Source organism: Pomacea canaliculata, linkage group LG6, assembly GCF_003073045.1.
Source record: "Pomacea canaliculata isolate SZHN2017 linkage group LG6, ASM307304v1, whole genome shotgun sequence".
Classification (NCBI taxonomy): Eukaryota; Metazoa; Mollusca; class Gastropoda; order Architaenioglossa; family Ampullariidae; genus Pomacea; species Pomacea canaliculata.
Window position 1 is genome coordinate 4,697,024 of NC_037595.1, and position 27,175 is coordinate 4,724,198.

Consider the following 27,175-nt stretch of genomic DNA (forward strand, 5'->3'; position numbering starts at 1 on the left):
TTAGTATGAACCAAGTGTACAGGCAGGCTCAGAAAAGTCTGTAGCTTCATAGAAAACTCCGCATCTTCAGCGACAGCTCTGGGGAGCTCTGATAAAACAATAACCAAAATTTTAAGCCTGGATAATAGGTACCATGGCTTAACAACTGTACACAGAAACTACACATCAAAAAGAGAGAGAATAAGTCTTGTGAGTCTAAAAAAAAAAATGTAGAGCAATGGTTGAACATCACTGAAGCCAAGATATGGGGTCTTTCCCAGGTTTGTTTTATATATAATTTTATTGTACTTGTTAATATCAAAATCGCACTTACTTGGCATACTATCTTTTTTATCCAAGCCTGTAGACCTGGCACCTATGGCGCTGGCTGCAACGAAACGTGCGGCAACTGTTCAGGTAACAGCTTATGTAACATCTATGACGGCAGGTGTGAGACAGGATGTGCTGCAGGATACAAACTACCTTCATGCAAGGAAGGTAAAATTTTAACAACGTGACAAACTTTATGTTTATGATACCTAACTTCTTTATTTGTATACTACTGGGTGATCAAACTATTTTCATCAAGTTGAATATCACAAATTAAAAATAAATATAAAACTGCTTGTAGCTAGTAACAACGATTATAGACAAATTCGATAAGCATAATATTCATTGATATACATACACAAAAACAAAGCTGAATAAGTAGCAGAATAAAATGTCTTTAAAAGCACCAACTAAACGTAAGCATTACCAGTCTCAACAAAATGTCTGCAATATTGGCCTGTTCTACGGGTGCATAGATTTTCAACTTAAAATGTCAGCTACATAGTTTACTACTGTTAATATCTGCTTAAATTGTTTTCATTGTCTGTCACCTTTTCCGTTAGTTTCTAGTCTAATATTACTTGTATTGTAGACAGACTTCATCTTTGTCTGAGTTTATTATCACGGGAACACCTGTCCTTGGGTGCATAAAACTTTTGCTTTGCAGCTAGGTGGATTACACGATTTTATATTGTGAGTGTACTAGAAAATATCCGCATTTTTAGTGTAAATGAGCTGTTTCTCTTTCATGAAAAGTGAATAACATGTGAACAGTTTAATTAGTGCACTGTGCTTTTCTATCAGTTTGCGGTAATGGTTTCTACGGAGTCAACTGCACCAGCACGTGCGGAAACTGCACTAACGGAACAACGTGTGATTCCGCGTCAGGAATGTGTCCTAAGGGATGTAGTCCCGGATATCAGGGAATTTACTGTAATGAAAGTGAGTGTAGTATGGATTGATTTCCTTTATACACTCGCACACACATACTATGAAATATTGCTAGGTTTAAAATGTTTGTATGTGTTTGAGTTTGTGTGGTGTGTGGGCTTACATGTATATATATATATAGAATTAGATTCACAAGTGTAAAGGTATATATATATATACTTACACGCAAAATGTATTGTGTGTATATAGTGTGTATGTCTTCTAAATCCTAATGTACACCCTTAAGTTTTTTTAAAAGATTAACTAAAAAAAAAAAACCCATTGTCTTGAGTCAGCCTGCAGAGGTACGTACGGAGCAGACTGCAATGAAACTTGCGGGAAATGCTCAGGAGGCAGTGAGTGCAACATCTTCACAGGTCATTGTGAGACTGGGTGTGATGCTGGCTACTACCCGCCCTTCTGTTATCTAGGTATTTCTGAAAAAATTTAAGATTTTCCTTATCAGTTATTCTTTGTAATTAATCGTTATGTGGCGATATTTGTGTAGCAATGGCATGTTTTATTATTTATTAAAATTTCTTATCAGAATCAGTTCATAAATGCACAATGTCGTCACTTATTATGGCATATATTTTTTTATAAAGTCCAGAAAAAAGAGGTCTTACAAAAGAATGATCTTCTCCAAGCTAAAAAATTTTACCAAAATTTTACCATATTCGCCTGATTTCCAGGCATCGCCCTGGTTTATTTCTGTCGTTGACTCTTTAAGATGCGATTTTAGTGTCGAGCTTTGAATTCTTGCTTTATTTTACTTGAGTGGAGTCATTAATTCAGTCAATTACATTCACGCTTGCCGTTCCTTCGCTAATTAGCGGCTCATGCTCAGCAATGACATAACAAATTAAGACATGACAGTCGATCGTTCTCTTTTCCCGTTCCTGTCTCTCACAGTCTGCCTCGCTCTTATCTGTACCGTCTCACATGAAGATGTTATCGAAGTTTCTTCTAAAGATACACTTAGCCCATTAAAAGTTGTGTTGATAAGTTTCAATTGTCCCCCATCTGACAACCCCGACTTCCCACTACACACACGATCCGTTACATTTATAAGGTGATTGTACATGAATGGCTGTTGATCTTGATAATTAAGTAGCAGCCATAAAGTAAAATGTACATTAGCTGCATGTTCTAGAGGATGCAGTATACAGCGCTGTCTGCTGCACCTTTCTCATTAACACTGAGCTGTATTCTGTCTCAGAATGCAATTATTCATACGGCATCAACTGCAGTAAGACATGTGGAAACTGCTCAGATGGAACACCGTGTCTACCTGACTCGGGAATGTGTCCTCACGGCTGTGTTGCTGGGTATCAGCTACCCTACTGCAATGAAAGTAAGAAATCGTTTTCCATTATATGGAAATTATGTTTTCCAAGATAAAAAGATTTTGGTTTTTTGAAAATGCATTCCTTATTACTGTGAGGTATCTTACATACCTTTCACGGGACACTAAAGCAAATCACACCATCCCTGCTGTATATGTGCGCGCGTGCGTGTACCTTGTTATATAGTGTTTTGTGCTTTGACTGGATATCTGTAGAAGACACAAAGCAATTGCAAATACAATCAGACTGTCAGGTCGTTTAAAAACTTTTCTCATCCTAACAGCCTGCAGAAGCAAAACGTACGGTGTAAACTGTTCGTTGACATGTGGGAACTGCGATAACTCTATGAACTGCGACATTTATACAGGAATGTGTCAGACATGTGCCTCGAATTTCTTACTTCCTTTCTGCAAAGGTCAGTGAATGGCAATAACAGAGGTTAAAAAAAATAACAACTGCTAACTTTGTATATACCAATGTTTAATTGCAGTTTTAGTTTTGAAAAGAATGGTTTCAATGTCTTCGTTAAAGGAAAAATATACGTTTCTGCGGTTTATCCTATCTACAGAACATAATTTAGGAATAAAGAGTTTTGTTATCATTTACATTGAATTAGATACCTATTTGCTCGCATATCTTCCAGCAATTGGTCGTAATATGTCATTCTAATACAGCACGACACACAACCACCTACTGGTCAGTGAAACGGCAACCACTGCACCAAACGAAATTTAGCAATCAGTAACATAGACTTCCTCCTGTACAGAAGCGTGTACTAAAATTACTAGCAAAAGTAACTTTTATGTTGTCCTCTCCATCTTTTCCACTGTTTGGACAAAAGTGCGATCCCAAGGAAAAGAATGACTCTGGTAGGTCTCTAGCTACAGGAGGTAAACAATAAAATTCAGAAGCTTACCGGAGACAGAACGTAGTGACATACAAAAAATAGCTAACCGATGTGCTAGTTTTTCTTTCAGATATTTTAGCAGTCTTTTCCCTTGCAGACTGTATTGGTGGATATTATGGAACAGACTGCAAGGAGACGTGTGGACACTGTAAGAACAACGTGTCCTGCTCCACCAGCACGGGACTGTGTCCTGAAGGCTGCGAAGGTTCTTGGCGGGGAGACAATTGTATGCAAGGTGAGCGATCATTGTTTAAGTGGTAAAGTAGTTTCTCTGTTAGTAACGAACTACCTTATGATTATTTTAAATAGAGAGAGTTTATGTGTTTTATAATAATGAAAGTCAGGGTTATGTGTTAAGAATCATCAGGAGGTTCACAAAAATAATAAGATATGTAGCAATAACAGCTATAATGTTTTCTTTGTATGTGAATTATTGTTAGTTAAAAAGTGTTGTCTAGCTACTCAAGGAAGAAAGTTTAGCAGTGCAATAAAAATTAAAGGCCATTTAAAATATTAAACTAACTTTTTGTATACACAGAAAGAGTGGTAGTGACAGAAAGAAAAAGAGACAATGTGAAAGCAGACATCTTGAAGTTATCAAGTTATAAGCTTATTCATAAAAGTAAAAACAAAAAAAACCAAAAACACACACACACAAACAAAACAAAACAAAAAAAAACAAAAAAAACAAAACAAAACAAAAAACTAGAGTACAAAAGCCATCAAATTAGCTTTGTCAGAAGCCAAAGACAATACTTACTTATCCGAATCTTTTCAGAAGCTGTCGTGGACCCCGGGGATAAGACCGGTGTTATCGCTGGAGTAACTGTTGCTTGCATTGCCGTTTTGATCATCGCCATCGTTGTTCTAGCTGTATTTTTGCTGAGGTTTGTTTTCAAACGTTGATGCCCTCTCCGGCAGCAGACGAGGCGATGACGTCACAAGATTTTGCGTGTTGAGTTTAACGTGTCCAGAGCTCCCTTATAAATAATAAAGTTGTTAGTTGTGGGGGTAGAATACCTAAAACTCAGATAACAATGCACTCCTCTTTCTCTCTCACACACAAATACCTACTGTCAATTTTACTTCTAATCTGAATGTTTATTATTACAGTGTGAGATGTAAAATAGGACAAGTCTCCTCTTGAAGAAGGACATCTTATATTTACTATCAAATAATTGTTGTTTTGTAACTGGTTCCTACACGCAAAGTTAATCTATGTAACAACCAGCATATTACTGGCTACGAGATCTGATGATAGTGGGGTACGCTCGTATTAAAAGTCTTACCATGCATGAAAAAACCCACCAGTGCTTGTGATGTTGTGGCTTCTAACAGGCGAAGACAAAGATCCAATAAACAAGAAACCTCTCAACAGGAGACGACTTCACTCTCACCCATTCCCTTGTCGTCGAAAACCTCAGGTTCGATGTCATTTGTAAAATATTACAAAGATTATAAGCAATTGTAAACTCTTAATGTGTTTAGTTTTGGATTTTATCATCTAATAGAGGGGAGTAAGGAAATTGTATAAGGTTTCATCACTTTCATGTTATAACAGTCTAGGAAACGTAACCTCGACCATCATCACCATTGACAAATTACAGGTAAAAAAATATCAATCATTTCAAAAATTGGCTGTAAATATTTCCAACAACAAAAGCAAAACCCCACAAAACTTAGAAACCAGTAAAAAGATAAAATTATATCCTCGCCATACTTTCTTAGATTTCAGTACTGTTGTTAAACAACATTTAACCTAACAAAATCCATTGCAAGATTGTCAGTAAAATGAAAGGTAACGAACAAAACACGTGAAAAGTTTAGTGAAGACTCACGTAAAACGTTTCTTTTTATAATCTTACTGCAACAGGGACGGACACAAAACCGCAAAAGGAAAAACCCAGCATCGCAGTCAAGCCAACAGTGGTGAAGATGTCTTCGTCAAATGGAGAGGAGGTCAACGGTGTCAAGCAGGAGAACGTAGCAGGGTTTCCTCTAAAGCACCGAAGAAAAACCACGGGACTTCTGCAAACATTCTTCCCGATCTGGAGGAGGAGTGTGACCACATTTACAGAAATGATGAGAGTGTGTACGCCACCTTCAAGGCCTCCAGACCTCAACTGGACAAAGTGCAGCAAACCTTGATAGACTTGCTGGCGTCTGGACAGCTCACAGAGCGCTTTGAGGTAAATAGCCGTCTGTCTTTACAGTAGCCATCAGTTAAAACAAATAGAAATTATTGTTGTGATATTAATCCAGCAGAATAACACATTTCTAAACATAAAACTTTTGTCACAGGAGCTGCCCAAAGGACTAACAGACGAGCACGAGGCCGCTAAACTTCCTGTTAACGTCAAGAAGAACAGATACTACTCCGTTCTTCCTTGTATGTCATGATATATAATTACAAAGAAACGCGTACTTAAAGAAGAAACAGCAGTCATAGACCCATACCTTGGAAAAAATACGTTTTGTAGCACACTGGAACATTGAGAATTTCCAAAAAATATTGTCCTTTAAAATTATTTAAAGATTATGATTGTTTTTTAGCTTGTTAAAATGATTTCTTTTGTTGATGACAATCAAAATTGTTCTATGTTAATTGTTATCATTGAGTTGAATTCTGCACGCAAAGTCAGTAACTGCTCAGACATATCAATAACACAAACAACATTATCCTGAGGCTTCAATATTTATTTAATAAAAAAAAATGTCTGCATCTAAAGATGACAAAAATCGTGTGGTTTTGACGGACGGTTTCTCAGAGGGAAAGGCTACAGATTATATCAACGCTAGCTATATAACGGTAGGTTCAGGAGCCTGTTTGCATAGATAACCTTATGTCAGTCTTTGCAATGATTTTAATAAATACGTTATGCTTAAACGGCTTAAAACGTGTCCTTGAAGTAAGAACTGACAACACGGGGGCTAACTTTGCTTGTCTGTTTAGGTCCCTACCAAAAAGATACGAGCTTTAGAATTATGATAATATTACATTTGTTTGTTTGCAGAATAAGTAAGTCAGACTCTTTTTACTATGAAACTTGTTTTACTGCCTAGCCTCCACTAGTTAAGACTCTAGATAACATTTGTGTATTTAATGCAGGGATTTCATCAACAAAAGACCTACATCGCAACGCAAGGTAAAGATCACTTTATTGGATTTAAAACGCTGTCACATTTTAATTCTACTTGCTCATAATTGCTATGAGATGACATGCATTGCTACACATTTGAAGATATAAATTTACCTTTGACATTTTACTATTTGCCGTATATATCATTATATACTATATCTTATTTGTGACATAAATAGAATTATGTAACAGGACTCAAGCTATGGGACAAAAGAGAATAGAGAGATACAAGGTTAAGAAAAGTTTTGTGTTGCTTAGTCAATAGGTATTATTAAATTATGATGAGAAAAAAAGGATACACCGAGATAAAATCTCTCTAACTTCTTTCTTTCGCTTTCACATGCACACAGAGACAAGAGAGTGCATTGTAACACCTTTCTTTCCTACAGGACCGCGTGAAAACACCGTGGAAGACTTCTGGCGGATGGTGTGGCAAGAGCATATAACTCAGATTATCATGCTGACTAGTCTTATTGAGGATGGCAAGGTGAGTTGTTAAAGTCATAATAGACCGCTGCTATTACACTTCTTGTTATTACACTTGTTTGTTTTCAGTTTAAAGGTACTTAATGGGTTAACAATATGCACGTGTGTGTGTATGTGTGCGCGCGCGTGCACACTTGTGTGTCATACGTTACTGTATTCGATGCATGATTATAGACCAAGTGTTTCGAGTACTGGCCAGAGCGGGACAGATCACAGACGTACGGTCCTGTCACAGTCCGGTGTGTAGACGTCCAGTGCCGGGCCAACTTCTTCATCAGGGCTTTCATCATCCAGATGCATGCTGTGAGTTTTGTGATACAAAACGCGTGCACATAAACAATATGTAGTAGTCGCTGCTTGTATACATTAAAAAGTGCATTGTAGTTGTGCACCTACGCTAAGGACGTTTGACGACAGAACAGAATTGTAATCAGTGTGGTAGTGTTTTTCTACATCTGTTAAATGCATTTTTAACTTAAGCTTCATTGGAATTATGGTCATATCGCAGAGCGGAGAGAAGCGAGAGGTGGAGCAGTTGAATTTCGTGGCCTGGCCTGACCACGGAGTCCCCACCACAACATCGCTTCTCAACTTCTGGCGCTTTGCCAAGTCACGTGCTCCACAACCACTTTCGTCGCCTGTCCTGGTGCACTGCACGTGAGTCCTTTGTGCGTGTTTTAGTGTGTATGCGTCCGTGCATGCACTCGTATATGCGAGTGAATGTGAAACGGTCGATAGCAATAAATCTACGAAAAGTAAAAAAAAAGTGTCCGCTGAAAAGAGTAAATTATAAAGTGGTTGGAGTGAAATTGTAAAGCCAGGAGATAACAACCTTATTCACCTGCGAGTCTCCTTCCGTTATACCCTACCCCAGTACCTCTCCTGATCAAATAATAAATAACGTTTTTACTTAATTTCAGCTGATAAAAGCATGATTTATTTTCAGAAAATGCAGGTAAATTACTCGTGTCTTTAAGATTACGTGACTCTTTTATTTTGTTTTTAGACATCTCTCTGACCTGCATCCAGTAGTTGTGACAAAGAGGTCCAAGATGTTATACCACTATTACACCTAAACCTTTAAAAAAGAATCTTCTTTTAACGAATCGCAAAAAAGTTGTTTTTTAGAGATTAGTATACCTGTTAGGTGTTTTTGCCCACTCGACACAAACATTTCAATGGTGACAGCGCTGGTGTCGGTCGGACTGGAGCATTCATCGGTCTTGACATTGCTTACGAGCACGCCGTCAGTGGAGGAGATGTCCATGTCTATGACGTTGTTAAGCGCATGCGTGAAGAACGATGCACCATGGTGCAGGCTGCAGTAAGGAACACTTTAACAATTTACTTTTAAAGTAGCAATTTGAGTTGTTTTTTTTGTGTTAACAAAAATGACAGTAATACACCTTTTTGTCATCTGGGATAATGTAAAAAAAAATTGTTTAAAAATACAACGATGTCTAATAAAATTGATTAAAACGTTTGAAATAATAGAAAAAATGCCTAGAAAAATGTATTCATAAACATTCACAAACCTAGTGTTGTTTGTTAATTAAGGTGACTGGTGTACTGATTATATTTTGAATTGGTTGTTATCTTACAATTTATTAAAGGTATAAAAACTAAATATTGTACATGAAAAAAGTAAGAGATATAATTACATTCACAAAGATTCTGTCCTAATGGCAGCATACATGATGTGCTTTTCATTCTCCGTACATCTATAAGCATTAATATTTAAAATAACAGGAACAGTTCGTCTTTCTACACAAAGCTGTGCTGGAAGCTTACACAGGCAGGGACACAGTCATACCTAGTGACAGGTTTAACTCCATTTTCTCCCAAGTAGTCAGAGAACATCCACGAATTGAAGGCGAATTCAAGGTGCGTTTCTAAACAATGATAAAGTGGATATAGCAATATTTTAAATATTGGCGATAATCGTCTATATAAAAAAAGGTCTATGCTTGACCTGAAGTATCAGAGGTTTTTATTTAGGAATATAATTTTTCACACGTCAAAGTGTTTCAAAAAAAATTAAATTTTGATATATTGTTGTATATTTTACTTACATGTATACGAACGCACATTAATCATACTAGAAATAATTTTAAATTAAGTATATGTTATCTTTCATCAATGTTTACTCTGATTTTCTTTTTTACAGAAAGTGATCCAAATGCGATCACTAGCACCAGACATGTCAGTCAAGGTAGCGGCAGAAGCAAGAAACAAGGCAAAGATAAGAAACTCAACTTACCTGCCAGGTATCCTGAAAATAATTTCCCATAGTGAACCACATCACAAGCTGCCTACCAGTCTTAACTAGCTGGATTTCTGGATAAAGATGTGCATTTTTAACAGTAATTCTGGACATAGTCAACTAGTCTCTTGTACACAAAAAACCCCAACATTTACTTAAGACATTCCGACAGTTAATTTTTTCTCCTTCATTATTTCAGCATATATTTAATATTTCATTTTATTTATTAACTTACTGTGACGCTTACGGTGATTTTAAAGAACGATCTGTGTGGATGTATTACTTGGAATCCACTCTGCTTCTCTCGCTCCGGCACCGACCTCAAGCTGTATTTAATAAAATGAAATGAAAATCACATTTCTGAAGTTTCAAATGATAACATTTCTTCATATCCTCAAGATTCCTCAATATTTTATCAGTATTATCCTGATGTCACTAACCTAGTTCTCTGGAATCGTTACCGTTAAATCTAAAGTTATCACCCTTTACTGCCGCAATGTGTCTCCTCATTGTTCTTCCTTTGAGTCTTCGTGACTATCTTGTGATCTTTATCGACGCATTGAGTTGGCCTTTGGTTGAGATACTGTGCTATATAAATTTTTATATTATAATCACTATGTACAACAACTGTTTTATTTGCGTTTATCTCGTTATAAACTTTGTCTTCTCTGTCACTGCAGCGGACAATCACCTGGTCTACCTCACGACTCACGTGCCGGGGCGTGATCAGTTTATCAGCGCTGTCTACGTGTCGGTAAGAAAATAAGATATATAAATATGTAAGGTCAAAAGGTATTCATCGGCTGTTGTTACTTAGACAAAGAGAAAGTTGCTGTTGTTGATCAGAGATGTAAATAATTCTTGTTTTCAGCCAGATCAAACCAAAGGTCTCAATAAGATAACTCTTGCAATAGTCGTGGTGACTTCAGTCTTTCAGACCATCAATAATGGGAGACACGCACTGAGGCCGTCGGCATGACTGGTGTATAACTGGGTTACATTTGACATCAACTACAACACTGGTCGATAATGAAATTACTCGAAACTTCTGCTACCCTAAATCACGATTTTACAAGGCTGTGAGTTCTGATGTACAAAACACGAGAAAAGGACTAAGCAAAAAGTGTGGTGCTAACGAAAAACAGTACAAAGTTTGAAGCTCTTTTTAGGAAAGTTGGAATTTCACTTAGTTTTATAGGAAATAGACATGAAAGTAGATATCACATTTTGCGCGCCTACTGCAATATTATGCATATTAACAGACTTACAGAGAATACAAAGGCAGTATTCTGACTCAACTTCCTCTGGAAGAAACACTGGTGGACTTCTGGCGAATGGTGGACGGATGTGACGTCAATACAATCGTCTCCCTTGGTGAAGAAAAAGCAGAGACAGTAAAAGTTAGTACACTATTTAGCCCGGATGTAATGTCACACACATACTCCAAACACTGTTTATCTCAGATCACCTTTCCCTGCAGGCGTTCTAATTGTATTGCAAAGAAAGACTTGATTTAAAGGGCGGGCCAGGAGACTCGAAACATATTTTCAATGTGATTTCTGCATTTGACTCGGGTACATTTCTAAATCAAGATTTTTTTACATCACATTTTCAACTAAATTGAAGTTACTTATCAAGACTTTTCAGATTTTTGTGGAGAGACCTAGTTTCTGTCCTATCTGTGCTCATTCCTCTATCAAGTAAGTAATTCACTTTTTCAGAATATTTGCCAATTCTGGCCGAAGGATGCTGGAACGTCTCTCACCGTCCACCCTTATGTCATCTGTCATATAAGCACATTTTCGTTGGGAAGTCATTTAATCTCATACACTCTGAGCTTAGAGAAAAAGGTACTGTGCTAGACGTAGAAGTATTTACTCGTGTTCAAAATATTTTATCTGTCAATGAACAAAATGAACTAAATTAAAAGCGCGTAAAAAATTAATATATATATATATAATACCCTTTTAGCGGCAGTGATGAACTCATAAAAAAAGAAATGAACTTTATAAAAACTGATATGAAGTATGGAATTGAAAGATTTAAACTGCTAAGTGATTCACAATGCTAAGAAACCAGAAACAACTAACATTACCAGAAACTGGTTTTTATTAATAACTACAAAGGATAGACAGTTAACATTTTCCCACTGCGAAAGATCATTAGCTTCATTTGCACTATCAACAGAAGATACCCGGATGTCGTCAAGTACAGCTGCTTCATTACACAGCCTGGACCGGCGACCTGCCAGACGACATGACGGACCTGCTGGGGCTGATGGACAAGGTGGACGCTCTCTGTCTCCATGAGAACAACTCTGGTCCGGTCATCATCCAGTGCCAGTAAGCGTTTCGTACGATGAATTAAAACAGTTTATAAAAAACAAGAATTCCACAAATTATAGACACAGAATAACAAAAAAGGTAAAACGTATTTAAAATCACTTTTCCTCTTAAAGAGTTTAAATGCAAGAAATGTCCAGAAAGGCGTTAGAAGTGTAGTTCTGCTTGATTTGTTTGTAGGCGAGAAATAATTACTGTTGCTAAGACTAAATCAAACTTATTATTTTTTTAGGAAAATGTTTAGACGAAAACAGGGCTAACGTCAATATTAGGAAATTAGGTATAAAAAATTAAAAGCTAATTAATTTGTCACAAATGTTTTTCGTTACTTTTTATAATTATAAAATATTATTTATATATAGACGTTGGAGTATAATAAATTGTTGATACACACCAGTGACGGCGTGACGAGGAGTGGGTTATTCTCTACCCTTTGGAACGTCCTCAGCCGTTTGACGTCAGACAAGGAAATTGACGTGTACATGGCAGTCAGAGAGACTCACAGCGTCATACCACATGCCATGACGTCACTGGTAAGGCTCCCACAAAGACCAACGTGGATTGGACGACTGAAGGACTTTCAATTATACCTTTTCCATCAAATGAAATTCAAATTGATAAGACAGAGCATTATTTTAAATAGGTCTTTGTGTGAAGTAAATTTGTCTAAATTTAATGTAAACAAAGTTAGCTCTAAATAACAAAAATCTGTATTGAACATTCATTCATATAGCAAATGTGATAACTTCAATTTTGAGACCATAATCCTCTTAAAAGAAAGTACCAGCAATCTTTGTTGTATATAACAATGAAAACTATTTTATTATTAGAATAAGAGATTTCTTCACTGTCTGACAAGGCATGTCAAAATTTGTTTTTCAGGAGCAGTATCGTTACTGTTATGAGGTGGCTCAGAAGCGGATCTCAGATATGAATATCTACACCAACGCTGATCGTTCAACAGATATGAACATCTACAGCAACATGTGATCATTCAACAGAGATGAACATCTACACCAACGTTGATTACCCAACAGACATGAACATCCACAGAAACATCTGATTACGATCACTCAATACACATGAACATCAAAACCGTCACCTGATCATTCAGCATAATATAAACTTTACGCCAAATCATGATTGCTTGAAAGATATTAACATTGAATTCAACATTTGATCACTTTAAAATTCAATGTCAGCCACACCGAGCATCTTGTTACATTTTATCTGTCTCACACTAAAGACTTTTACACTATAGAGTTTTTTTTCTTAATGTTCACATTTATCTATAAAATACATGTTTGCATAATACTTAGTTTATACGATTTTCCATCGTAAATGTGTTATTTCCATGTCTATTACAATGGCTTTTCTTAAACGTTGTATATATTATCTATGTATGGAATATGTTTTAATGGTTTCTTTAAGTATTGTAGCGAAAATTTTTATACTCCTCGAAAATTTTATTAAGCTCTGGGCAATTCTGGCTCGTACTACCAATATCCTTGCCTCACTTGACAAGCTTTACCACTTGTCCTTTACATATTACATCCTCTGCAAGAGATTAAAAAACTGAGCACTTCCTTGGTCACAAATAGCGAGCAACCTCAGTCCTCTTCATCGGAAATCTCTGTGATATCTGTAATCATGTGGAATTCAAAGGCGATAACGGATAGCTGTTAACTAGAGAAAAACGGGAGCGAGGAGCAACCTTTTTTAATATAATGAAAATAAGTTAAAGTTATAGCTTCACAAAATAATATTGTAAGATACTCTCCTAGTTAATCTTTGTCGTAAAACCCTCGCAATCACCTTGTCAATCAGTTTTTGTAGATGTACTACTGAACTACCCTACTTTATGTGTTGACATTGTAGTTCCCCCACTACCAACACACACACAGAGGGAAGGTGATCAGATTGACACACAGTAACGTATGACACACAAGCGTGCACGCGCGCGCACATACACACACACGTGCATATTTACCCATTAAGTATCCTTTACTCTCTGCGACAAGTAGACTTATAGACTCCCCTATCTCACGAATAGTATCACAGAATCTTTCCACATAATTATTTTAGCAATTAGCCTTCACCTGAAATCGCTGAGTGAACGGCTCTAAATGAAAGCACGGGCAACATCTCGTGTAGTCTGTAAGACGTGAAAGACGGCCTAACGTGGTTTAACGGACAAATCTGTCAAGAGAGCGAGAGACGGCGTATTTGTTATATAGGTATTTATTAAAGCTCACAAAAAGCAAACGATAGTGGTATCTATTTATATTATAATTACAATTGAAAACACTGTAAATAAACATAATTCCATTTGAATTAGCCGGTGTATATGTTGGTTGCTCTTTTTTTATAGTTCTATAAAAAAATTCATTTGTTCTGTTTCTTCTGTTTCTGCCTAAAAACAAGCAAATGCTTTTGGCATAACTTTGCAGTCAGGGCTGATCAGATCGATCACTTCCTTGACCACATCCCAACTACACATTAAAGGAAACCAACGGCTTAAACCCTAAGCGTCGCGTTCTTTGCTGCTGTTACAACTTTTCTACATTTTTTTCTTCAAAACGCAAGGACTGACAGTTATGTCATTGTGTCTTTTTCCTCCCTGTAACGAGTGTACCGTGTACCCAAATCTTTGTTGACGATGAAAATGATGGATTTACTATAATGACTACCCCAAAACTGCATTGTAAGATTAAACTATAAACTTATACCAAGCATTCAGCACTGCCGCACTTAATTCCGAGGAAGAAAATGGATGTGTAATGGCTGGAATGAGGTGATAGCCAGGCTTTCACGACCCGTTTCGACAAGCCCGGCTACAGAACTGTAGGAAACCAGAATAGGGTAGGAAAAAGGTCAGTGTCAGTGGGGTGAAAAGAACTGGCATTGTGTGGACTTTATGTGTTTCCTTTTTAAGGTTTGGTTCCATTTTCTTCAGGCACAGCTAAGGTAAATACTGTCTTTGATTCGTCAGACTTAAAAAAATGCCCAAGTTTTACTTGTGGGCTAATAAGTATGTGTCTTTACTCCATGTTGTAATATACTGCACCCTTTAGTTTGCATCATGGTTTGGAAATACATAAACTCCTCCCCTTTAATATCCAATGCTTCAGAATATATTGTGCGACTTCAGATACATCCCTGCCAAAATAGCAAAAATAATCATGTGTTCCATTGTGCTGTCATAATTTCTAACTGAATGGTCACATTATTTGTTATTCAATTTGACTTTGGCTGAATAGCAACATCCACCTCAATCAGTTGGTCAACACTTTGAGCAGCCGGCATTACCAATTCATTTTCCATCCAGCATTTGTTACCTCAGCCTGTGCCAGATTTATTTTGATTTCCTTCAATTGCGAATCTTTTTTAACATGATCAAGTTCACTGTCCAGGAACTACAAAGTTTTTGTTTCTTTTATCTTTGTTGTGCATTCCTTTGCATCATCAGGTATTTTGTTTTCTTCAGGTGACCCAGTTGACGGATGGAATTCTGGCTGTTTGGTACATCACCTGGTGTGTTTTAAGCTTTGGGGAACATAACTGTCTGACAGTCAAAAAGATTTTTTCAGAAATGTGCAACTGTCTAGGGCTAAACGGCTTTGAATATTGCTGTCTGGCTTGCAGTGGTGTTGATGCTGCACGATGGGAGCACTGAGTATTTACCATCGCATTAAGTTATGTAAAGGTATTGCTTGAATTACTGTTCTGTGTAAGGTTTCTATATAAATAGATTATGTTGTTTGTTATTCTTTGTGATGCCAAGTAACTAGTAAAAAGCAGTAATGTTGATATTTACTACATGCTGCTGGTGGGATTGTGAAGGACATGTTTCTCTCTTTAGATTTAATATTTAGCACTTTTCACTGGACCCAGGTATAGCCATTTCAGAACTTCATAACATCTTATATGCAATTGTTAAAAAATGTAGACACTGCACATCCATGTCATTCAGAAGATGAAATTAGTGTTTTACGCCGAGCCAGCAACTAAGGCTATATCACAGCAAGACAGCTGTAAACAAATGCCTCATACAGGGAAAAAAAACAGCGTGGTGAGACGAGAATGGAACAACCAGCCTTCGCTTTACTGATGCCTGCACTAACCTTTGCGCTACTAGGTCACACTCTAAAGGGGCAGAACAGAGCAGACAGATATATATATATCAAGTGTAATCAAGCTACAAATATTAAATAGATTTAAATGCACCTTCTAACTATCAATGTCATGTTGATGTAGTGTGATGTCAAAAATATTTAAAATATGTTGCTGATACCAAATACCTGAAAAAGTTAACCATGATTCAGAAGACTTCGATAAGTTTTACCGTGTAAGCACTTTTTTCCACTGTGTCAGAACAGCTAAAATCCTTTTTGTAAATGAACAATGCTTGTTTATAAATGGAGCCAAATACCACGACTAAATAAGGACTTGAATGAGTGTATTGTTGATGACTGAGTTGTTGCCCATTGCCCACCACAATCGCTCACAAGGCTAGCGTGGAGGCTTCACTAAGCTCGACTCCTCAGGGGGTTTCATCATTTAGGTAAATCCTATCAAATAATTGAAGAATCAGTTTTTGCGACCAAAACAATGATACTTTCAGGTTTTTTTCTCAGTGATGTTAACACTGGGGTCACGAGCTTTCTGTATTTTTACATGTCTAAAAGTGTTTCATCAATGAAAAAGGTGAAAAAAAAGTAAATGAAGTTAATGAAATTTGACAGTCACAGAGACGTTAAAAAATAAACGGCCAAACTTTGTTGCTATCTTTAGATTTATCTTCTATTTCATTCACACCAGAAAAATTAATTATACACTAGGAATGGTTTCGTTCACAAAGAAGCTGCTTTTTGTTAAAACTTAATTATTGACATTCTATTCTCAGAATAATAAAAACAACCCTTGCTGGTTTTTAAATAATGCAGTCTTTGTTAATTTGTATCTCACGTTTTCTTCAACAAAGGTGATTTTGATGCCGTAACGTCAGGAAGACATACATGACAGCAATAGCTATATATGCTTGTACCTGAGCAGATATATACCATTAGCTGAAAAATAAACCAATGACACCTTCAAATGCCCTGTAAGACCTACTGCAATTACCACTGTAATAAAAGTAGTTATCTATGAATCCTGCTCCTAGATTAACAAACTATTTTTTTTTTTTTGCTTTAGTGATCCCAGTATAAGTGTTTGCTAATTGTCATGCCCTCAATTATAATGTTACAGTTCGAGTAAAAATTAGGATCCTAAGGAGCCTATTCTTCGAGCACTTTAAAAACATGATATCCGCTGTGATATCCTAGGCTTTGAAGAAATACTGCTGAGCATACAAAAATTTAAAAATAATTATATAATAAAAAAGGGGACAACTGAGATTTTTGTTTTCTTATCTTTATGTTGTTAAAAGTAATTATTTCTTTATACATTACATTTTTCAGTAATTCTCAGTTAGCTGCAAAAGTGAATTTAACATTATTTTTAATTCCACAATTTCAGAAACTTGTACAGGCATATTTATTTACTAATCAATAAATTACTGTGTGGTCTTCATCTAATGGTATTATAAAATGATAACATAAAATAGCTTCAAAGCATTTGCTGAGCTATTTCAAAAAGCAGTCTGCTTTCTTCCAGAATGCTCTATTAAGTCAATATTGCCATTTTCTGTCTCTTCATGGTGTTTTTCAGTTGTTGCCTCACAACTTAAAGACTATTTCTGCATTCTTCAAACTTTCTATTCAAATTATTAACTTCAATCGCATAGGTATGATCTTTATTCACAGCAATGAAATCTGTTTTGACATTTTCTTTGTAGAGGTTTCTTCTGTTTTGTTTGATCTCTCACTTCGTAGTTTGGTAGCTTTCTGTTAAAAAAGTAAATACTATTTATGTTTTATACACTAACTCTTTACACAATAAGCACAGCCTTAAAATTTCTTACTTTGAATTAACATTTACAGTTTTGTAACAAAGTATGAATGTCAGCCTTACACAAATGTATACATATTTTTGACAATCATTCATAATTTCTTATTATACTAGCTTAATTTAAATAATTTTATAACTTCATAAAGTCTTCCAAACAAGTCTACACAGTATTTCTGAACCTAAAAAAATGACCTACTTTGATTTTTTAAATATGATCAGTAAATAGCATCCAGTTAACTTTAAGTGGTATCTGCCATGAAGAAACTGATGGAACTGCAGTTTCCTAAAGTAGTTTTAGTATGCCATGATTACCCAAGGCTATTTTCAGGACCAATCCTTTTTAAATTCTGAGCATGAAAGCTCTCTGTGATGAATATAACGTGAAAAAGTCAACACACCTTTGTACATGAAAAAAACCACTTTGATTAAATTATTAAATGCACTTTTAAATTAGGCAATATTCTTAAAACTAATTTTTTAGTAATTTAGTGTACATTAACTTACTACGTTTTTGCTATGGGTTGGGTATATTTAGCAAGAAAGTGATTTCACCTTCAGGTGATTTCATACTATAGGGAAGAGGGAGTGAGGGGAGGAAACCCAAGTATCTGGAGAAAACCGCCGACGCCCAGCCCTGCAGACACAGGTGTTACATACAGAGAGTGTCCCGAGACAAGACTTGAACCTGAGTTTCTTACAGCAGTGGTGACAAGTGTTTTAACCACTGTGCTACCGGGCGCCCCTGTTTCTGCTTTGTAAATCCTTCAAAGTTTAATAGTGTTGCAAACTATCATTTATCTAAATGTCTTCATTATATGTTAAGGATTATTACATATTATTAACACTGCATTATATGTTAGGCAAATTCATTAATCATGTATTTTTGATCAGATTTTTAAATAAGTATTATTTCTTCTTCAAATGTAACTTTTTGCATGTGTGCTGATGTGCTGATGTTTACATTTTCACTTGCGAAGCATGGAAAAAAAAAAATGCGTACCTACACACGAAAAGGTTTGTTGAATCTTTCGTCTGTTAGTGCAACCAGCTGCGCAGTATAAGGAGCTCACCATTTCTACAAATGAAAAGACATGTTCCGGTACAATCCACTCCGCGCTCTTTTTGTCTGTAGCTGAAGCTCCCCGCTCTTTGCCGCCCAACCCGAGGAAATCTTCTGTCAAGAGATTACAGAAGTCTGTGGCGTGGATTCTCAATCTTTCCAGTCTTCAGCACGCAAAGCGAAACTGCGGAGATTTTTAAGGTCAGTTGAGAAGATTTACTCGTTATTTTTGGACACCCTCTAAATAATTTATTTCCTCTTTGCAGGATTTTAATCTTCTTGCTGCCTTGCAGGCTTCAATTCGTAACGCGGTCACGTGGTCTTGAAAAAGCTAGCAGATCTAGATCTAAATTAAACCAGACGCTGGAAAAGAGTGTTTCTCCATCTGTTTCACTCTTTCTGGCTTGTTTTAAATACTTTGCGTTATGTTCAGGCATTTAAGCAAATCACAAAAGAAATATAATACTCGGCTGTCATGTTCTTCGTTGTGGTAAAAGATGGCTTTATTCGTGCAATGCTTAATAAGTTTTAGTTCACTGCACGAAATATTATCAAGTGTTGTTATGAGAAGCTAGTATTATAGTTCAGAAGTGCTCTTGAGCAGGTGTGATCCGCCAGCTGAAACAAATATTTTAGAAACATGGTGTAGACTAAACAGTTTATCGCGTAATGCCTTTGTGCCTGTGTGATATATCTGCTTATTCGTTTAAAGTTCTGCAGAAAGTTATTTTACTTGTGTTTGACTCACTAACTTAAATATCATAATTCATTCGATGAAAATTATTGTTTGAATTATGCTAGCAGTTAGATAAGAAGTTATGTTCAAACGTGTGTTCGCCTGATTCATTCTCTCTCTCTCACACACACACATACACAGAGTTGACCGAAAAGGGATTGTGCAAAATAACGAACCAAAATCCTAATTAAGGCAACAATGTGATTTCAAAAGGAAGTGTCTAATTTTCATTTAATATAATTCAAAAGGTTCCCGTGAGGCGTAAACAAACACATTTATTGGTCTAAGAAGAGAAACCAGTCACACAGCACCATCTCCTAGACAAAGTACATAGTTACTCAGACATCAGTACCTGTATAGTATAGCGCACATATCGACAGTTAACATCCCGTCTGCTTCGCGCCGGTGCGCGCCTGCAAGACAATCCAACCGAGAACATAACATCCAGCTCAGGTGATTAGCGTTGTCATGGTAACTTGCCGTGTCGCACTGAGATGCAGTAGACAAGGCAAGGCACTCCGTGTCATGCTACTTTATCAGGTAATAAGGCACGCGGTCAGAAACTTTAGAATAAGACTCACCTGCATCAGTCGAGTTTTACGATTAGAAAAAAAAATGTGATTTTAGGGAAAAGAAAGATCATGTATATCTACAAGTGGAAGTGTTAGCAATCATGCGTTGTTCGATTTTTTCTCGTATCATCCTTGCCACACCTCAAGGAAAAAGAATGCTTGAAATTATTGGTTTTTGTAGATTTATGCTCGGGATGTCTCGGCGGACGAGGCTAGCGGAATTTTCTCTTGTGTGACACATACGACAACGGTGCTTTTGGTGGAGCCCAGTCGGGCACCTCTACAGTCTGGATTGGAACCTTGTCGGAAACACAGGTCATTTCTACGACCCAAATCAGCTCCGATAGAAAAAGGTAAGAGTCATTGTCAGCGGAGTTCTTTTGTGTTTTTAAATGGTGCAGTGGAAGAGACATATGCAGAAGTGGAAACTTGGTGTCAAATTAGAACTGCCTGTCTGCCAGGAGTGTGAAAGGTAGTTTATTCAACGTTCTAGGAATATGTTGGTTACGTAGTTAATAAAAAAAATAATAAATTATAAATTTGATTTATATAACGCTTTATCCCACCATCAAAGGCAGGCTCAAAACTCTGTACCAAACGAAACACACATACACACAGAGCTGGTCTCAAAAGCAAGAGTTCATTGTGAAACCTGTTAGTGTAACGACTCGTGTTGAAGCCAGGATAAATGCATTTAGTATATATGCGATCTACAGTCTTGCTGAACCTTCGTGGCTGACGGCACAGCCAAATATATATATGTCAAAGGTGACACTTCTCTGAGGATGAAGGCGTTTCTCGGAAGTCTGATCCAGATGCCGTGGACACAAGGATTAAGAACCACGTACATGGTCATAGAAACTGAGTGCTGTAGGCTTTAGAGGCATCCACAACTCTAACGTCGTAAGCAAGATGATTCTTGTCAATACTTATTTACTCTCACTTCCTTCCCGCCAGCACCGGACTTTGATAGGAAGTTGGCCTCCATAAAGTGAGGATCGGTAAAATGGACATTGTATGGGATAATGGTCAACATAATCGCAACATTTATGACTTTAGATTTTCTATTCTTAGCGTAAACTTAATTAAAGCCTCTTTCTCACTAACGCACTGGATATGAGAGATAATTACTGAGTATTATTTGCGACTTGAATTTACAGTATCCAAAGAAGCGTTCACTGTTGCTAATCTTACTGCAATAGTTTACAATTCTCAATTTAAATTCTTTTACATAACTACTTCTTTGGTTCTCCCATACAATACCAAATCCAAACTTAAATATTGTAATCAATTACATAATTTAACCAGTTACGTTAACCATTGGTTACGTGGTGCAGGTTCAACAGCACATCAGTACCAAGTTTGTCAAAGAATTTCGGAAATCTCTAGTAATTATTATTCAGTAACATATACATAAAAGGTAGACATTAATACAGAGCAGATACGGCCCATATTCACCTCAAACTATTGCTCTTGGAGTGTTCAAGTTAAGACAGCCAAGAAACGTCATCATGCAAACAAATAAATTATATATATATCACTGTCAACACTGCTGCCACAGAACATGTTGTTTATGAAAATCAAATAGCTTAAGAAAATGAAGGACTTCTCTCACTACAGGAGTTCTATAAAGCTTGCATTATCAATCCTCATGTTGTGGCTACAATCACTGGTGATGTCACGCGTAGGGCGGTTCTATAAATGTCTGGAAACATTTCAAGATCGACCCGCGAACGTCGCACGTAGTAGAGAGCAAGTTCTTTTTCTGTCCCACGCTTTGCAACCTTTGCGGTGGAGTATCGACTAAAAGAATGTGTTTATATAGTCATTATATAAATATATGTATGTTTGCCTGTACGAGCCCGTAAAAGGTATGTAAGAACTAGTGTATATAATATCGAATACGGCATCAGCATCTAGCCTTATATACAGTAACACCTAGAGCCGTAGTTATGAAGCAAGAGTAAGTCGTTCGTTACCCCAGGGGCGAAATTGGAAATTACAGGAAAGGCGTCTTATTTTCATAGTCCAGTGTCCAGACCCCGCGGTTACTCCTTTATGTTTCTTTACCCAGGGGCATCTTTACCACCTCGTTATAACCGCGGACCCAATGGTAAAAAATATCTGCGGCATCTGGACACGGCTTTATAACTGGAAACAAGGTGCTTGTCTTGGAGTTCCCCGTGCTGCTCTGGAACAACAACTTTCCCTTGAGTCATAACGACAGCCCCTGGAGTTCTTTGAATGACGGCGCATTATAAGCATAGTGGCATCCTTTCCCTGTTCTACAGAAAATGAAAATCTGATCATAGAAAAAGACTCACTGGAGCCTCAAAACCAGAAGTGACAAGATAATATTACTAATATTGTCAGTTTGAGTTCGGGAGAAGGTAGAGTACTTTTTACTTACTTAGCCCTCTTCGTATCTAGGTGGTACATAAGGCATCCATCAGAGGCCTCCATTTTTGTCTGTCAGCAGTAAGTCTAGCTGTGTTGTTGCAGAGCAGTTTCTGGTCCTTCAGTTCTCTCTCTACTGATCTTCTCCATGTTTCTTTTGGCCGACCACGCTTCCTCTTGCCATCAGCTGTCCAGTGAAGGGTTATTTTGTGTGGTGCCTCTGGTTTTATTCTGCACACATGCTCTAACCATTTCCATCTTCATTTTTAGATTGTGGTTATCATCTTTGTGCATCTGAAGCATTTCACCAATACCAGTAATACCAATAACCAACTTTATTTGTCCCAATGGGCAATTTAAATGGGAGGTGTGCTCTGTTTTCAATATGAAAAAAAAAAAAAAAAAATCTTAAGTAGTAATTATATTTGGCAAGAATAGAGCTCTATTTAAGGTATGATAAAATAAGAAACACGTAACGTATTCTAGCCAGGGAGATTAGAGATTAAAATGAACATACCATAAACGGTATCGCATATCTATTCACTCCAGATAAAAATTTAGTCTACACCAGATACTCTTATCTTTCAATGCAAAACAATAAGGTCAACTGACATAGCCATACCCATAAAAGGAGAAACCAAGCAGCTGTCATTTGAACGTTATCTAATTTTTAAAATGGAGAAATGGTGGTGTATACTAGTAAATAAAAATAAAATAAACAATCGGTATACGCTATTTAAAGATTATTGACCAGAACTGATCGATATTTCGAACAAAGACCCTTTTGAATGAACATTTGGGGGGAATATGGTGTTGTCTCGCTTATTGCGAAATCCTTTTGGGCTTGGTGCAGTTGTGTCAGGTAATTATTTCAGTGTTAAGTATTGCCATACATGTACGCAAAATGACTTGGCTCGAGCGAAAAGTATCTCAAGATTAGTTAGAGCCATTTTTAGCTGGAGGTAAGGATGAATGATTAAAAAAATGTTATCTCGACTCACAACAGGTCTTCAAATCTGTGACCACCGCGATTTCTCTTCTCTTAAAGATTGTGGGGTTTGTGGTGATAGCATAATGTGCTAAGCGTCAGAATTCACAGCAGAATAGTACATTCATAGTAGAATATCCTTCTTTTCAATCGACACGATTTCACAGACGTCTATCGGGTATTTGTACAATAAAAAATTTCTTCGTTATCTTCTACCCCACACTTTTAACTTTAAAATCAAGATAGGTCGCACTCTCTGCGCTGATAAGTAATGATAAATGAACATTAGGTAACATTGGACAGTGAGATACGTATAGGCACACTGAGCAACATAAGGATGAAGTACAAGAGTAGAAAGAAATGCAGTGAATAAAGTTATGAAGGGTATAGGTACTATAAACAGTGTAGAGATAGTTACATAATGGTTCACATGACCGACAATATTGCAAAAGGAGTTAAGGAAAGTAATTCAGGGAGAGTACTTAGTGAGCAGATATGGTTTCAGATAAAGTTTTGATGTAGTCTTGGAGTCCGGGTGGCGAATGTGATGTGGAAGATAGTTCCACTGCTTAGAAGCACTGAGGGAGAACGTCCGTTGTCCGTGACTTTGTGGGAAGGAGGGAGGAAGGAAGGGATAGTATGCGGGTCTTATGAAGAGCGAAGGTTTTGAGCAGGGGTACAGAAGAATCCATCAAAGAAGCATGGGTATACGTAATAAAATCAGAATACATTTTTAAAGGAGCCCTTGACAGGAAAGGTTAAAATTCGAAATGTTTTTTTACAATGCAAGAAGCATCAAAGATACCAAATATGGCTAATTTTCTAGGGTTCCCGTTACTATTCCCTATTTCTAATTCAGGTAACGTGAGTCACTGCCTATCTTTTGCTACATACAACACACTAATCTAGTTCGGCGCTCATTCACCTCTTATCTTAACACGCGAATGTTTCTCGCGACGTGAAGTGCCCTCCGCTGTTTTTGGGCGATGATATCCGATGATGTCCTCGCCAATCGTAGCTGTCGTCACACGAGCACTGAGACACGAGACAATTAAGTTCCTTGCGTCACCACTTGTCTCTCCCGTCACCTTCAGACCGTAAATGTTTTCTAAAGAAAAACTGTCTAATAATGAGACGAACACTTATCCACCAGAATCCACTGCCGAGAGCAGACAGACGCTGGTAAGATGAAGCGTCGAGCATGCTCTTGCAGAGTGGGTCTGTTCACTTGAGGTAGTCTATTCAGCGGAGGATCTGATGCTAAACAGCATCTCTTTACACTGCGTACATCTCAAAATCGGGCAGACCATCTGTTTCTCGACCGTCGGGGATAATCGTCTCTCGCGATTGATCAAGCATAGCACACACTCATTCCAAACCATTCTCTAACCTAGCTACGACCAATCACTAGGTAATAATGGAAAGGTGGTCATTCTGACTTTCTACTGCCCATTGTACCCCCTTCCTCCGCCAGATCTTTAGTTCTTTTCTTAGTTATCCCATGACACCTTTACGGACGACTTTACCAAATGGTGGAACTGGCAGCTACCCTTTTTATGACTCTTTGTCTACGGCGGTGTGGACATTACAAATATCATGGCTAGCAGAGAGAGAGAGATTTCCTTTTCACGACTAGCGGTCATACTTTGGGGGCCAGCGAGCACTCATCGAACCGTTCTCCCCAAATGGCGGATTTGTTGTCGTCTGGGTCTCAGACAGGTGATAAACAGCATGCAGTGCGCACGCAACAGTAGGCTTGCAGTCTCATAAGACGCAGCCAATCGCCTTTCAGTTCACGTCAGTCAAGGCTGCCATCGATCTCGTCAAATCTCGAAGGAGGTTTTCGCGGGAACGGCCTTGACTTTTATTTTAAAGTGACTTGCAGACGACACGATTGCATGGCGAGGGTGTGGTCGCGAAACAGTTAATCTTTTCCCCAGCATGCGTCGCACAATGAAAGAAGGTCAGTGAACTTGGCGTAAACTATCTGCTGCACTCGAAAACTGTCACCGTTAGCAAGTGCTTTGCGATGTTTTATTGGGGGGAAATGGGCTTGTTTGTAAATAGTGCCTTTGTTTGGCTAGCTGTAGCAGACGACATGCTCGCGCGTGCCTTCAGGTTAGTGTCAGTCAGACACATGCAGGTGTCTTGAAGCCGCATTTATGTGCAGATGTGGGGTTAAAGTCACTGACACGGTTTGTGTTTGAGAGTGAGATTAGGATGGATGGATAGAGAGTTATGGATGTTAAGTTTGCTGGGCCACCATTAAAAAAAAAATAAAAAATTAAAGAATAGCTCTCCTGCCGAAAACATGCTGCTATGCTTGTCCCAAGGTTATTGGTTTACAGTGTAAAACTTGTCGAAATTATGTTATTTTTTTTTTCAAACTTATATCTTTATTTGTGCTTGCTTATGTCGCACTGATGACAATAATAAAAACAACAGCTTGCCATCAAGTGAAACACGTAGATAGCTGATGGTGAGTCATCCTTTGCTCTTCATACCTCACCTTTTGATTGATCGATTATCACCCGTGAATGTGGGCCATTTTCATGACCCTGCAGGTTTCACCAAACACTTCGAGAAGTTGAAAGTGAGTTGCCTGGCTAATGAGGCGTGACTGCACACCTGCACCTGCTTACAAGAGTCTCTCTGTTCCTCCTGTTTACTTTTGATTACAGACGTTCCGTGTGTCACTTTCATGATTTATTATAACTGCTGTAGTATTTTGAGTTTGTTAAGCTAGGCAATATAGTCAATAGCTTATATATAAAGTACAGTTAACTATTATTACCGTTGGTATAAAATATTAAATAGAATTGGTCCGTGCATGTTTAATATTTTATGACTAGAAGCTTTATCAGCAACTTAGTGATCTAATCCATTTTTTTTTTACGAGCCTCTCTTTTATATGTATGTGAGATGTGAGGTACGTGTCTCCCTGCAGGTGATTTTATATAATTCTAAATTCTCAAGCTGTGCGATCTCTGAGACACGTTAGGGCAGAGAGCACGAAGCATACAAAACAGTGATTTAAAGATATTCAACTTCAGTTCTTGAAACATGCCCTTCTTTTTGGGGTATGTCTTTTTATTTAAATTTTATTTCTCTTAGGAGTCGAATTTCGATTTTCTATTACAACGTTGTGGTGTTCTGATTAAAAATCTAAGCTGTTTTCGTGTCGGTGTAGTCACATGCGCAGCAGCTTTGTTTATTATTTTCAATGTTCTTTGTACATAGAAATCCGGTTAACTCATACAAACTGTGATGCTAACATCAGTTATAAACACGGTATCTCCACACACGAAACATTTACCCAAGCTGAGACTATTATACACGGGTGGAGTTGTTGTGTTTGCTTGTTTGTTTTTCCTTGCCTGTCTGTGTGTTTATGTTGATCGTGAAGCTGATGAGTGTCTATAAACAGGCTGCATGTGCGAGCATGCCTCGTAGTCCGCTGATCCTCGCATGAAAATACCTTCCCAATGAGTCATAGAAGACCAGCGGCTGTTAAACTGTACACATTTTAAATGCAGCTCGCGTGCTGAAAGCTTAAAAAGGGGGAGGGGTGTTGCTTTTTTTAGAAAGAGGAGGATAGTGATGATCAGTGTAGTAGAAGAGTGGGAAGAAGGTCAGTCTAGTAAACGGGGGAGACAACCGTGTCCAGCGAGTCGACTGAATCCATGTAAAGGACAACTCACTCGAGGAGACCGTGGGGAACTGATGTAATCGAAGGTTGGGGAAGTT

General features: G+C 37.6%; 2 protein-coding genes across 3 annotated transcripts in view; both read left to right on the forward strand.

The window, feature by feature from the left end:
- The first annotated feature begins 357 nt into the window (after positions 1 to 357).
- LOC112566002 (receptor-type tyrosine-protein phosphatase kappa-like) lies at positions 358 to 13,521 on the forward strand. The gene is made up of 21 exons (XM_025241921.1): positions 358 to 427; positions 1,114 to 1,251; positions 2,459 to 2,593; positions 3,590 to 3,727; positions 4,271 to 4,379; positions 5,366 to 5,681; positions 5,794 to 5,881; positions 6,222 to 6,301; positions 6,602 to 6,638; positions 7,022 to 7,119; positions 7,293 to 7,421; positions 7,627 to 7,775; positions 8,307 to 8,442; positions 8,868 to 9,002; positions 9,286 to 9,385; positions 10,062 to 10,135; positions 10,644 to 10,781; positions 11,103 to 11,231; positions 11,569 to 11,723; positions 12,121 to 12,256; positions 12,606 to 13,521. The coding sequence occupies exons 1-21, from the start codon at positions 358 to 360 to the stop codon at positions 12,711 to 12,713; spliced, it is 2,598 nt and encodes an 865-aa protein (XP_025097706.1). The 3' UTR covers positions 12,714 to 13,521.
- A 5,304-nt stretch (positions 13,522 to 18,825) lies between these two features.
- LOC112567332 (SH3 and multiple ankyrin repeat domains protein 3-like) overlaps positions 18,826 to 27,175 on the forward strand; it is a 74,824-nt gene continuing 66,474 nt past the window's right edge. Inside the window, exons 1-2 of one of the 2 annotated variants that reach the window (XM_025243984.1) lie at positions 18,826 to 18,936; positions 20,225 to 20,396. The gene's annotated coding sequence lies outside the window, so the exon portion shown is untranslated. Of the gene's footprint in view, positions 18,937 to 20,224; positions 20,397 to 25,306; positions 25,392 to 27,175 lie in introns of those variants that run through there. The other variant, XM_025243982.1, reaches the window with a different exon arrangement.

Bases quoted from the DNA above. Each gene is read 5' to 3' on its own strand.
- LOC112566002 (XM_025241921.1), top strand. From the start codon at position 358: ATGGCGCTGGCTGCAACGAAACGTGCGGCAACTGTTCAGGTAACAGCT. The intron at 2,594-3,589 runs GTAAGAAATCGT...TTTCCCTTGCAG, and splicing joins GCTACCCTACTGCAATGAAA to ACTGTATTGGTGGATATTAT. The intron at 9,386-10,061 runs GTATCCTGAAAA...CTGTCACTGCAG, and splicing joins AAACTCAACTTACCTGCCAG to CGGACAATCACCTGGTCTAC.